General features: G+C 31.7%; 1 protein-coding gene across 1 annotated transcript in view; it reads right to left on the bottom strand.

The window, feature by feature from the left end:
- Nucleotides 1-14,263, bottom strand: part of LOC143233540 (oxysterol-binding protein-related protein 1-like) — a 65,328-nt gene extending 51,065 nt beyond the window's left edge. Inside the window, exons 1-6 of the mRNA XM_076469871.1 lie at nucleotides 14,127-14,263; nucleotides 11,336-11,453; nucleotides 8,729-8,921; nucleotides 7,156-7,241; nucleotides 1,344-1,418; nucleotides 458-569 (exon numbers count right to left, since the gene is read on the bottom strand). Coding sequence (XP_076325986.1) covers nucleotides 458-569; nucleotides 1,344-1,418; nucleotides 7,156-7,241; nucleotides 8,729-8,891 — 436 coding nt within the window. The 5' untranslated portion in view covers nucleotides 8,892-8,921; nucleotides 11,336-11,453; nucleotides 14,127-14,263. The remainder of the gene's footprint in view (nucleotides 1-457; nucleotides 570-1,343; nucleotides 1,419-7,155; nucleotides 7,242-8,728; nucleotides 8,922-11,335; nucleotides 11,454-14,126) is intronic.
- Nucleotides 14,264-14,708: the final 445 nt, after the last annotated feature.

Consider the following 14,708-nt stretch of genomic DNA (forward strand, 5'->3'; position numbering starts at 1 on the left):
TCCCTAATTTTGCAGTGTAAGACTAGAGGGAAGGCAGCCAGTCATCATCACCTACTGCCAACTCTTGGACTACTCTTTTACCAAGAAATAGTGGGACTGACCTTAACTTTATAACACCCCCATGGCTGACAGAGTGAGCACGTTTGGTGCAATGGAGATTCAAACCCTCAACCCTCAGATTACAAGTCTAGTGCCTTAACCCATCTGGGCATGCCAGGTCAGAAATAGGGTTAGAATTATTATTTGATATCACATCTTGTTTTGTTTTTTTTATAAGCAGGTGTATACCCCTTGACACCTGAGAGATGCTCTGTAGTTATGATGGGATCATTATAACGAAACATTTGCATACATGTTCTTCTATTATAACTACCGTCCTTTACTAAGATTTTAGACATCTGCAGTATCGTTCTTCACATTACCAATCTTTAACGTAACCTGTACATACTACACATACCTTGTAACAGTTTTCGAACATCTTCAACTTTGGCAACGTCTTTTGGTCTTTGCCCTTCTCCATTTCTAATAAAAACATCAGCATCATTGGCTAATAATAAAATAAGAAGTCCCTAAAGGGCGAAAAAACAAAAAATACTTTTATTTCCTGTTTTGTATATTGCAAAGTTATTTTCTTTGTGCAATTTTTTTTACTAGTTCATTTATTGTTCACAACTCTGCACAAACTTGCATTATAAAACATGAAAACCATAAAAAGTACCTCAGTGACTAAAATCTAAGTCTGTTTTTCAAATGAGCTGTATTATTCTTTTGCACGCATTCTAAAACATTTTACAGTACACAGGATAGGCCTAATCATTCTATACTTACAAATGAAACAAAGGATTCAATGCATGCAAAAGATTACAGTAACTTGCAAATTGTACATTTCATTTACAAAAAAAAAATTAATTACTAAGAGAGATTACTCTAGAAATAAAACTTAAAATATATGGCATGTTAAACAGCAAATACTCTCTATTACTAATGGCATAAACAGGAACAATTGTAATTTGACAAAAATTTACTTGCACCAAATTCTGTTATTTAAATTCATAAGAAACATTATGAAAACTTAATATTTCAATGGAAATTGTGTGAACTTTTTATACTTTATTTTAAAAACTTGTGTGAATCTCTCTAAACAAATTAGTAAAACATTCAATTTTTGGTATTATTTCTATAATATGTTAAAGAAAATAATTCTGTCATACATAAATCAAAGACAAATATTTTCTATTTTATCATAATTGCAAAAGAAGCTAAAGTTGATGATGTTTGCTAGTAATGAGAATTTCAGCACTATGTGCAAAATTTCATTTATAAAGGTATTACTTAAAACTTGCCTCTCTCCCAGTGTAAGCTGCTTTGTGAAGAGGGGTGTCGCCTGTATCATTTACAACATTTACATCTGCTTTGTTCTGGAATGATAAAATACAAGTATCTTATAACAAAACTTTGCAACGGATCATTCATACAAGTACGAGCTATCACTGACACAATTTATTTTTCACAATCTTAATTATTTTATGTTAAAAGCATAAATTTCACAGAATAATTAATGGAAGAATGATAAAATATATTTAAAAGTTAATTTAAAAAATCAGACAAACAAACAAGCTTACACTCCAACATAAAGAATCACAATAAAGTAGCAAATTCACCATTTTTCTATAACAAAGCATTTTCATTTGTTATTTATTTCACAGTGCCATAATATAAAACACTATTAACATAAATATTTATTTTGTGAATGAATATTTTACATCTGTTTAATAGTTGATTTTTTACTACAAGACTTAAAAGCAGACAATTATTGAAAGTTGTATTTGTAATACATTGATGTAGAAAATATAACAGACAGATGATTTAATGGTGAACATAAAAACTATGAGATGAGTAGCAAACAAGAGACAAAAACAATAGCAGAAGAGGGTCAAGTCATGGCCATGAAAAAGTTTGGTGAGAAGTGCTGGCAAATGGAGGTTAACACTAATAGATAGTGTATCCCCATTGCAATGTAGCTCCTACTCCATCAGTCACCTCCAAAACCTAGGACACATTTTACATCCTACATTATAGCTTCTATCCTGGGATCTTTCCAAATTGGGCAAAATATTATATTTTTTGTTATTTATCTTTGTTTCAGCTTGTTTTAGGTAATAACAAATTAACATAATCAGTCTCTACCCAGAATTCACCCTCAATGGGAAAACAGTATGTTTGTGGATTCATGCTATTAGAAACCAAGTTTCAATACCTATAATGGACAGAGCACAGATTGCCTATTGTATAGCTTTGTGTTTAATTACAAATAATTAATCAATCTTCCTGAATTCAATGATTAGTTTTACTTTCTTTCCACATTTCTTATAAGTACTCAATCATCAATAAAAAATTTCCATTCATAACAAACATCAAATTAATTTCACTTGGTGTTAAATAAATCCTTGGTAATAAAAGCTACCTCTTTCACAGGCTTTTTATATAGTGGAAAATGTGTTGAAATTTAGGAGATATTTACATCTACGTTAATGACGGAATTAAGTTAAAATAAAAACAGTACAGGTGGTATTGTGTAACTCGTGAGATCTAGAGAAATCGAGTGTGGCCAACCAATGCTCAACTACTATGGTTGTCTATCACTCTTGTTAAATATGACTAAGCTTAACCAATTTCTTATTAAATAATGCATTTTCCACAGATTTGAAATAAATATAACTTAACACAGAAACATTAATGTTTTTTTCCCTTAGGTCTTCTTAACTTCCCATTACATTCTGTTTGTTTGTTTTTTTATGTAGAATCTTGGTTTTGCCACTTTCACATAAAACCCTAAATTACTTCTCACACCACTTTATTCATTGTATAATGATATAAGTATCTTGTATTATGCTGCATCCAGTGATATTTTAACTCTTATTAAGTTTCCAAGTACAGCTTCATGAGTAGTTTATCATATCACATCTTATGTGATTACAAATGACGTTATACCAATAAAATCAGTGAAACAGAAGGTTGGTTGGTTGATTTAGTGTTTTATGGCACAAAGCAGCTAGGTTATCTGCACCAAACACCCAGTAAAAAGGTAGAAATAAAGTAAATGTAGTAAAATTCATAAAAGGAAATGAAGGTAAAACAAAACATCATTGAAAAACAGAAAAAGCATAAAACCAATGTTGACACCTAGTTTACAATGGTAAGAGAGAAAGCAGAGTAAGAGAAGTTGTAAATGACTTTCTCTAGCAAAATGGTAATGATCATAACTCGCCAGGAAGACTAACAGGTAAGTACAAGAACCACCGTCAGTCACCTGAAGTTGGTCTTTCCAGTCCTGGTTCCAGGTTATGTGTCATTATGGCCAGTATCAAAAAAGTAAAGTAATAAAAGTGTTAAAAGACATGCAGCAAAATTGTAATAATAACTCGCAAGGACAACTAACGGGTAGTTCAAACGGATAGTTCAAACAGCAGCAATAGTCACCTGAAGTTGGCCTTTCCAGTCCTGGTGTCGAGTTATTTAATGTCCTGGCCATTTTCCAATTTCAAATCAAACTACAGAGATTAAGACTCATAAAAGGGAACCACAATTAAAAAGGTGTAATGAATAAATATCAAACACTTAAATGACATTAAAAAGATTAATTGCCAATTAAAAAACTAAAAAATCTTTATCAAGGTGGATAGTGCCACCATCACCAATAACACTGTCTAATATTATGGACAAACCTTGGGACAGAGCATGTTTAAAATAGTCCCGTCGTTGAGAGTCGTAACGATGGCAAGAAAGTAAAATGTGGCTTACAGTGATTTGAGTGTTTCACAAACTACACACTGGTGCATCAGATCCAGATAAAAGAAAACAATGTGTTAATAACTATGACCAATGCGTAATCTAGTTAGAACAACTTCCTCCTTCCCGAACCTTACGAAAGCTAGATGGCCAAAGTCCAATAAAGGGTTTTATTTGGAAAAGCTTGTCTTAGCATTGCTCACTTCAAGTTGACTGCCAGCTGGCATGGATCTGAGCCTTGAATACAGGACCATAGTCCATGTATGGTATAGGCACAGTGGTGATAGTGCCAGAGCAGATAGATTTAGCTGCCGTGTCTGCAAGCTCGTTCCCGCGAATACCAATGTGGCTTGATATCCAGAAAAACTGAATATAAGTAGATGTTAATGAGAAATGGGCCAGTCGGTTTTGAATATCAGCGAGAACGGGGTGTGATCCAACGTGAAGTGATTTCAGGGCCAGTAGAGAACTAAGAGAGTCAGTATTAATGAAGCAGTTGGAGTACTGCTTAGCTTCAATATGATCCAGGGCAAGAGAAATGGCATACAGTTCAGCAGTGAACACAGAAGCTGTAGAGGGGATTCTGCGTGCAACCACCAAACCGTAACAAACCATGACAGAGCCCACAGAGTTACCTGATTTGGAACCATCTGCATAAATTGGAATGAAAAATTATTCAAAAGATGTTCAGTAAATAAGAAACGGTACTTCCAATCGGGAGTATCTGCCTTTCTCAGATGACTTAAAGAAAGATCACATTTGGGAACTGTAATAAGCCACGGTGGGATGGGCTGACCAGTGGATTCTGCAATATTATCCAAGGACAGACCCAATTCATTCAATTGCACCTGGATGTGAAGGCCAAAAGGAGCAATGGCAGATCATCTGTTCTGAAAAAGTATGGCCCACTGAGGAAGGAAAACACATCCCCAAGTGAGATGCTTTGGTAAGGAATGAAGTTTCAAAGAATATAGTAAAGACAGTTGCAAACAGCAAAGGTGCAGAGAAGGTTCATGAGATTCTACATATAAGCTTTGAACTGGGGAGGTGCAGAAAGCCCCATTGCAGAGTCAAAGTCCTTGATGATGAATGGGGTCCAGCATCTTTAAGGCCGAGGGTCTGGCAGAGCCATAGACCATTGATCCATAGTCAAGTTTTGATCGAATAAGAGAACAATATATCTTGAACATAGAACATCGATCCACTCCCCAACTGGTGGTAGAGAGGACACGGAGGATGTGAAACAGAAGGGAAAATCAGGTAAGAAACAAAATTTGGATAATTATGTTCTCAAGCAATGATACTTTCTTGTAAAATATAAACATATTCTTTGGGTTTGGAAGTATAAAAATATTATAAAACTGGTATGTTGTTTATTGACAAGTCTTCAGATGTGGGGAAAAAATAACTTGGATATTCTTTTTGTTTTTATTTGAAAATGATATTAAAGAAGTATTAACTTTTTTCTAAAATAAAGATAAATATATTTGAGTTTAAGATTCTTGAAAGTGTTAGAACTACTATTTTTAATTAGTTCTGATAAGTTGGCATAAAGAAGTGTGCTCAATATTTGTAAGGTAACTTCACTGTTGTTTTTAATTAAGCACAAAGCTACACAATGAGCTACCTGTGCTCTGCCTACTACACGTATTGAAACCTGGTCTCTAGTACTGTAAGTCTTCAGACATGCAGCTGTGTTAAAAGAGAGCAAAAGGTAGCTTTGTAAGAAGGCGCACGCTCAATACCAGAAAGATGTTCACAGAACTTAAAGAGGTTAACTGTCTTAAAATATTATATATTAAAATTAAATATATTCTGAACTATATCTTCCAATTATTATATATTAAAATTAAATATATTCTGAACTAAATCTTCCAATTCATTTTATTAAAATGCTACTAATTCTTAAATATGATTTTTTTTTTTTTATAGGTATGTTGTCTAAATAAAGGTTAACCAATAAATCTGAATTTTGTCAAATACAGAATATTACAGTGCATTATCTCACCTATTACAAGACAAGCTTAAAACTATATCTCAAAGTTTTGTTATGGAGGTATGTACTACAACAGTTCAAACAATATTAATTTTTCCATTATGCACAGTCTCATCAAATCAAATACACAAAATCTAATAAAATAATAAACTGGGAGACAAGCTGAGATACATGCCTAAACCGTAATCTGATGATTCTAATGTAATATGAGCATTTTCAGCTTTTCGTGAAATGGAAGATGATAGTGCATCTTATCATAAGCCTTAACCTGTAAAATTGAATTCATTCTGTATGCACAAATGGGGGGGAGGTCAAAATGTAAGCAGTCTGACCTTGTTAAGAATGTCATTCAATGTAGTCTAATACATTTGATGCAGAGTTATCAAAATCAACATGTTACTATAAATTGCCGGTTTGGCAACAATGTATGTTATATAAAATATCAAAAACAGTGTACAGGATTTCCTGAAAAGCACTGTAGATGTGAATTTAAGAGACTGTATAGGTTATGAAAGTGGAAATCTGTTCAGTCGATTAAAGTGTTTTTATTCTTCACATGAACATCACCTCACTCTCAGCCTCCAAGTCAGACTGACTTCATGAATCTTCAATACAAATGCTTTGTTAATACATCTGAATTTTATACGTACAACAGACTTGTGCTGTTTTAATATGTATGCCATGCTTGATGAAAATGCACTCCGTACACACAGAATTATAGTCAAAACTCCTTCACAGACATGGAATTGTACCAGTTGACTGGCCTTGAATACATTCAATTAATATAAGGTTTTCAACAGTTCTTTTCATTATCAGTGACATCACTGGGATACTTTAAAAGACATATTTACTTACAGCACTTGAGCAGGTGTTATGAAAAACTGTTCATGCATACAATAAATTGTTTTTTTGTTTTATTTCACTGCACAAAACTACTTGAGGGCTATCTGTGCTGGCTGTCCCTAATTTAGCAGTGTAAGACCAGAGGGAAGACAGCCAGTCATCACCACCCACTGCCAACTCTTGGGCTACTCTTTTATCAACGAATGATGAATGGGATTGACTGTCACATTATAATGCCTCCATGACTGAAAGGGCAAGCATGTTTGGTGTGACTTGGATTCAAACCCGTGACCCTCGGATTACGAGTTGAGTGTCTTAACCACCTGGCCATGCTGGGCCTGTACAATAAATTTATAAGAATACTGTATTAAAATAAAAAGATAGAAACTCGTGGTATACTTATATGTCATGCTCATTAATAAAAAGACAACCTTAATACATCAAAATATTATATAGTTTTTAACAAGAAACTAGAAAATCATACTGGCAATTAAAAAAACATATCAAAACATGAAACTACATCTGACCTGTAACAGCAGTTGAACAACTGATGTATGCCCAAAATAAGAAGCAAGGTGCAGTGCTGACCATCCACGGTTACTTTTCTGTGTCCCTACAATAGAAGTAATAATTTAAAAATGCAAAAAACTTAAAGAGTATTAAAAAAATAAAATTTGGATACTAATAATTACTAAATAATTCTGATTTACTTCCATTTCTTACTTGACTTCCTTTTACTTTTAACTTTATCTTTTTAACTTGAGTTATAATACTGAAATTTTCTTTTAATAGGTGTTCATCACACTAATTTATGTTTAACACTACAGAAACGAGTCTTAGATCAAATCAGTTCTCTAGCATTAAAAAACAAGTCTTGAAACAACACAAGACCCTGAACGAAGGAAAGTCGAGATAAAGATGTTACTGAGTTAAAGATAAAACTTTGTTTTTAAACAGACATACACCAAACTAGAAAGAAAGTGGTAGCACCACTCAATTACTGTTACTGGTTTAACTCGTTCAATCAAAGATTTTGGTTAAAACTAATTACTTATTCTCAGGCATGACGGACTATTGGAGACAGATCAGTTTTACAATCTCGTGTTTACAGGGTAACCGAATTTAGAATCCTCTTAATCTGTTTGTTTCTTTCATGTATTTAGATCAACAATCACAACATTCACCATGTGTCTGAACAGCAGAAAGATGTCTCATGTAGAAATTTTCTTCCCTCTTAGTTCTTGTATTTATCTTCTTTATCTGGTTTTCCAGTGTATTCAGTGCCAAAAAAAGGACACTGTGTGATCTGTTTTCCTCATCTTCTAAACATGTTTTATGCTCTAAATCTTTTTCATTTGAAAATAGGCAGTCTGTGATACCTATCTTTATTAAGTTGAAGTGATTTAACAGTATTATCATTATCTCATTAACCAGATGCTGATAGGTACCTTGCAATACAGACCCGATTTGTTTTGCAACTTTCACACAAAGCTACACAAAAACTATCTGAGCGTCCCCATAACCCCAACCTCACAACATCTTTTTCTGCTGACATGATTCACAACCCAGACGTGCTAACCACTAGTCCACACCCAACCCACCATACCACTGTTCCAACAATTAAGTAATCAAAGTCACAAACTGGAACAAGAAAAGATTTGTTTCAACAAAAAAAAAAAAAAAAGACTATGATAATCAATACATGTAATAATGGTCATGGTGCCTTCATCTAAATAAAGAGAAATAACCTCAAAAACTTTATTTACATCAAGAAGCAAGAAAACTCTAAAATTTACACAGGAAACAAATTCCCTTCCTGTTAAATATTTTAACAAGTCTATTCTGTTGTATCCTTTGTTGTCCATGAGATAGATTCAAAAATTTAATATTCAAAAGAGATCTATAATACATACTTATATTAATATCAATCTTTCAGTGTTTACTCATACAGCAAACAGAATATGTTGGCATGTGATAAATAAAGGCCACACAACCTCAGGGAATGTTTACGTTTGTGCATTTTTTTACGTAAGACCTACCTACAAAAATATAAAACAAATCACTTAATTAATAAAATCAAATAAATGAATCATTCCTAACCTCTGCAGTTGATATCAAATGAAACATGTCCTTTTATCTTCTCTTTCAATAGCTGATTTACTACTTGAACATTTCCACTACGAGAACTCTGCAACAGTATATCCTCCGGATCACTTTCAAAGGAAGAGCTGGACTCAGACTTGTCATCATCATCTTGCTGCATTGTCTTTCATTGGTTAGTTTATAGGATTGGCTGTTCAGTGTGTAAACAGTATTAAAATAATCACTTTTCATTCAACAGTTATTTAATAAATTAAGTTTCTGTTGATAACTTCTTTCCAGATAAACTTAATTGCAATAAATATAGTGCCTCATAAATATAAGAAGTCACAGATAGAAAATCTTCAGAAAACATTAAGATAACTAAAATAATGAAGTGCATGCACACAGGAATATCTTTAAATGTCATTAAACCAAGCACAACTGAAATTATAAACAAAGAAATATAGACAAGTTCCACCATATCTTTATAAGAAGTCTGTATAGATAGTACTCTGTACTAAAAATAGTAAGGTATTTGGGAAAAGAAGCAGTCATCCCTCGGAGACTCATCTCAGACAACACTGTTTCTGTGTGAATTTCATTTGTTTATAAACACTTAGGGTACTGGTACCTTTACTGTGTTGAGTGTTAATACCTAACTCCAATACCCAGATTTTCAAAGCATCACTAAATATGTCTCTTACTAGACAAGCCATCTGACTTACTGTTTAACTCAAAGTGTCTTAAAGTGTTTGGTGGGTATCGTGCTACAGAGTAAATTTAATCCACTTCGGTTTAATACTGCAGTCACCAAAACACTATACTAGGCCTAACATGCAAGTAGTCTGGGCAGATCACTTAATTTCATTTATCCAGCATTTATCCAGTTTATAAACTTTTTACATTCAAATACAAAATGCTATAACCAAAAAATGTTTTGTACACAAAGCACAAACTCCCCCCGAGTAAGTTAGAAACAGAGCTAGATGATGAGTGAAATTTACTAATCAATTAATAATCAGGATCATTAATCAAGTACTTCTAACTAGAAACAATTCTCACATCATTACACACAACAAGTTAAAACTAAGTTACGTTTGTAACCATGAGCTGTTGTACGTGGGTACATGTTGTGTGTAATGTAACATGAAACCTATGAAAAAAATATTACTAATAATTTTCCTTTAGTTTCTCCCATGGAATTTCCATAAGATTAACAATAATTTATTTTTTTGATGAAAATAAACTTTACTTGGTGATATTAATTACAAATCAGGAAAGCATTAAACATAAAAGTTTAAGATTTTATTTTTATATTACCATTCTCGTGTTCTTTTAAAAAACATCCCCTAGCAGTGTTGCATGAGAAATCAGCCAGGAAGGTTAGAAAAAAAAAACATAACAAGACTTATGGAAAACTGGATATTCATAACTAAATTTATTATTTTGTTAGAACAACTCATTAAATAAAAAAAACCAAGCATTTTGAAATAAAACTGGAATATCTGATTTTAGGACACTGTTACTGAAATCAATTAATACATTATTGAATATAACTGTCCTTAGATTTCATGTGATAAAACATTCTTGTCATAATACTTAAGTAAAAACATAACCTTGGAAAACAAAAACTGCACAATATTTACTATTTTGAAAGAATGTTTATGATAATGGCTCTTTACAAAAGTTAAAACAATTTATAAGGTGGGAATATTAAAACAAGAAAAAAAATCTAATCACCAATTTTTCCAGTTATCTTTTTTCTAATTCTATTGTCAGCTCAGAAATTTTCATCAATACATTTGTTACATTTTACAATACAAGCTGAAAGAAACAAAAAGCATTTATATATTTAGTTCAAAGTTTCCATATTTAATTTATTCTGTCACATTTATATAAAACAGTGCATATAATTACAGTATTAAAATTAATTTTCAATTTTATGCATCAGTAACTGAATGCAGATTGGCATAAATTTTTAAATTTGTTTTCACCGTTGCATTTACATGAAACTCACTGGTTAAAATGGCTTCTAACGTTTAGAGCAATCAAGTTATTCTGCAGTGAAAAATCATATTACTTTCACACATGTGAAAATTACAATTCTCCTGCATGTATATATATATACACATGAATTTAAGGTGGTTGGTAAATTAGTCACTTACCATGTAAACATTAACCAAGTGTAGAAGAGTTAAATATTTTCTGCACCATTTAAGCACAGTGTATAAAACTAACTGTATAGAGACCAATGAAATAATGTGATGTCAAAAAGAATTAAAATATAATAACCAAAAAATGAAAGAAAAAAATCTTTACTTCTTTCTGTCATATAATTATTGTTACAAAGGGATTTCTAATGTGTGTAGAATTATATATAAAAGTAAAACATGCAAGTATGCATTATATTATTATTTCAATTTCATTTACTCATGAAATGAAAGTAAGCTGTTATTTTTGAATGACAGTTTCTCAGTGTATTTTTTTAAAACTTATGCCTGAAGTTGTTGTAATGGTTGAGAGGCTGATGTGTTAATTCTGTTTGGCAGTCTTTTGATTGAGTAACTGATCAGGTGTTGAAGGAATAACTATAATAAAAAAACAACAACATAAAATCCAACTTACATCACTGTTTAAGCTTTTGAAGCATTACTTCACTTAAACCACGCTAACTGGCTATTCTTAAAGGAATGAACTAATCACCAAGCATCACATTGTCTACTATAACACAGAAGATCATAAGCTGAAAAAAATATCAGGGAAACATTTTTTTCTATATCATAATTGTAGAGTGATAGATTAGTATTTGAAGATAATAAAAACAACTGAGCTAGATATTTGAACAAGTTGTTTAAAAAAATTATATAATTACACTATTCTGTACATTGTATAGCATTCACTGGTATTTATTACAAATAGCATTACTATGTTATGTGTTGTCAAATTTACTGAACATCAAGATTTTTTAGCTCTATTCGTCATCTTCCAAGCTCCATTTGAAAAATATTGAGCAGAAAAACTGAGCTCCAGGAGTAGTTACAAAAACTGAAGCTCTGTTCCTTCGTTATTCACCCCCTAACGGTACAGAGTGGGATCTACATACAGTAACAAAATCACAGGGTTTCTTTTAAACAGTATCACAACTTTCACAAAATGTTAATTTGAAAATTACAGTTCGTACCCCTTTTAAGAGTGATGCAAAACATGAAAATTTGAACTTTTAAACTCTTTAAAACCCTTTAAACTTTCTTTACAAAATACACAAAAATAAAAATAATTATAAGTAAACACAATAAAAAGAGCCTTATTCATGCATAAAGTAGGTGCCTCTTCTCTTTAAAGACTTTAAATACTAGTTTTTCTACACAACCAAAATTCACCACTTTAGTTGTAGTTCACTAGTCACTTAAAAATTATATATAAACCACTTCTTACATAAATTATTTATTAACTCTAAAATAATTACAATTACATGTATAGTCATAAAAAAGTTAGAATATCTAATACCTACTGAAAGTAAGACAAGTAAGTCAAAAAGGTTCGAACAAAGGGCTACAGAATATACATTTTAGGGAAAAGTGACCTAGTGGTTCATCTGGGTTGTCTCATCCATTAAAATAAACTTTCATAAAACAGTTCAAGCCACCCCTCTGATTTAAGTATTTGTCAATCATTCCTTTAAGTTTATCCTATCTGTCAGAAACCCATTCTAAAGGCCAACCTCACTCTTGATAAAATAAACTGCCTTTGTTGAAAATGTTTCCTAACCTGCCAAAATGTATACTTATAACTCCTAATTCTACAACTCTTACCATAAAGTTTAAGAAAAAAAATGACAACATATAGACACCATAAATTACCTTAACAATTTACAACATCTCACATTCCCTCTCACCCTTTTTCTTTTTTCTAAGAGAAAACAATTTTAAAATTTTAACCTTTTTGTTATATGGCAACTTTTCCAATAATTCACTTTCAACATCCTTCCTAAGGTAAAGGAATCATAGACTAAATACAATACTTCAAATAAGGTTTAACCAGTGACCATTAAAATAAAATCACAACTTTTTTAGAATTATATTAAATATTTTTGCAGATATAACCTAAAATTTTCATTGCCCTACTACTAACAACAGAACTCTGCTTAGGTGGCTTAAAACTGAGCAACCAGGATGCCAAGATCTGTTTTTTCAATAACACTATCAAGGTTATTTTCATCATAATTGGAACTTTTGATAACTCATAATGCAACATTAAAAGACAACAAGACTTTTTAGACTATCTAGACTGTTCTATTCAGTGCATTAAACAGTAACAATTCAAAACTAACCCTTATAATTTATGCATTGATCAAGCTTTCCCTTAAACTTTTAAATTATCTGCATCTACCACTATTGAAAACAACCTATTCCAAAAGTCATCTAACCTGTAAAAAAAATAATGCCTTCTCAGTTAAAGATGACTTCTACACTGCCAAAATTTGTGTTCCCTAGTCTTACCATTCTCACCATTAAAAAATAAACACGAACACCATTATTGCTCCTAACAATTTCAAACACCTCAATCAGATCCCCTCCAAGTCTTTCCAAAAGAAAACAAATTCAAAGAGATTAGCTATCCCATTCCATTAACCCTACTCTGAACTCTTTCCAACAAATCAGTGTCCTTTCTGAGGTAAAGAGCCCAAAGCTAAACATGTGCATAACTTTGTATCCATTATAACTGAAAACCAATTCACCAAATAACCTAAATCCAGTTATAAAACAGCATCCTGCTCCTCACAGCTAACAAAACTCAAGCCTTGGATATGATCAGCAAATTTAAACAACTTAGAATACATTGCATATAATGTTAAATGTTTGATTAGTTTAGTGTATTATAGAACAAATGAATATTTATTAGAGGTTACTTAAAAAAAAAAAAAGAGAGAAGTACAATAATTCCCGATATAAGTTAGGAGACTTGAATGCTAAAATTTATAATTTAATCTTTTAAAGATTATGTACACATTATTTTTCTTAATTAAACAGCCGAGCTCAATAACTATACCCGAAAACGGTTTAGATAGGGTTTCAACATACGTCACAGCATACATTACTCATAGAAACCTAGAAGTACAGATTTTTTTTTTTTACTTCTAGCAATACCGTATGAGAAAGTAAGCACACCTTTTGATGATTAAATATCAATCTATTTAACATCATTATTATCTCTTCAATTTCAAAATTACATTACGATATATCAAAGACAACACATTAAATTTTCGGCTAAGTTTCAAACCTCGCCCAAACTTTTGTACTGTTAACAGTTGTCTCCAACACTACTAGTAGTAATAATAATAGATAATACCCCAGTAGTCTGTTACGATATATCATTTACTTTCGTTTACTAACTTAGAATAACAAAAAGACTGTACCTTTAAGTTTGGGCGAATATTCGGTTCTAAAACTTACATAAACAATTAGATCACATTTTAGGGAAACATCATCACAACTATACACGAATACTAAACAATCACGTGCTGTACCTGAAACCAAAGTACACCAACTAAATTAAGATGTAAGGTGGAGCTTTCTACTGTGTTAAATTAATATGATTATTTAACGGGTAAGAACAACGCATGAAGCAGTACGAAATGAAAAGTCTTAATGGAAATGTCAACTATGAGCTACAAGTTAACAAATCACTACCCCATAAAGTTTAATAACTATCCGTGACTTTTAGTAAGTTTAATTGGGCTGTTTAGTTTCTGTTTTCTTAATACAGAGCTGAACATAATATAAAATAAAAACTTTTGACGATCTTTCACTTTGATGTAATTTATAATTACGATACGGCATTTTTCGTATTAAAATATTATAGCGTATATAATAAATTTATTTTAAAATTATCACATTTTGATATTGTACTTTGCAAATGTGTTTGGTACTTACATACGTCATCTGTTTTTTTTTATTTATTTATTTAGGACATGAAACTACCATAGACATCTTACAAT

Source organism: Tachypleus tridentatus, chromosome 12 (genome assembly GCF_004210375.1).
Source record: "Tachypleus tridentatus isolate NWPU-2018 chromosome 12, ASM421037v1, whole genome shotgun sequence".
NCBI lineage: Eukaryota > Metazoa > Arthropoda > Merostomata > Xiphosura > Limulidae > Tachypleus > Tachypleus tridentatus.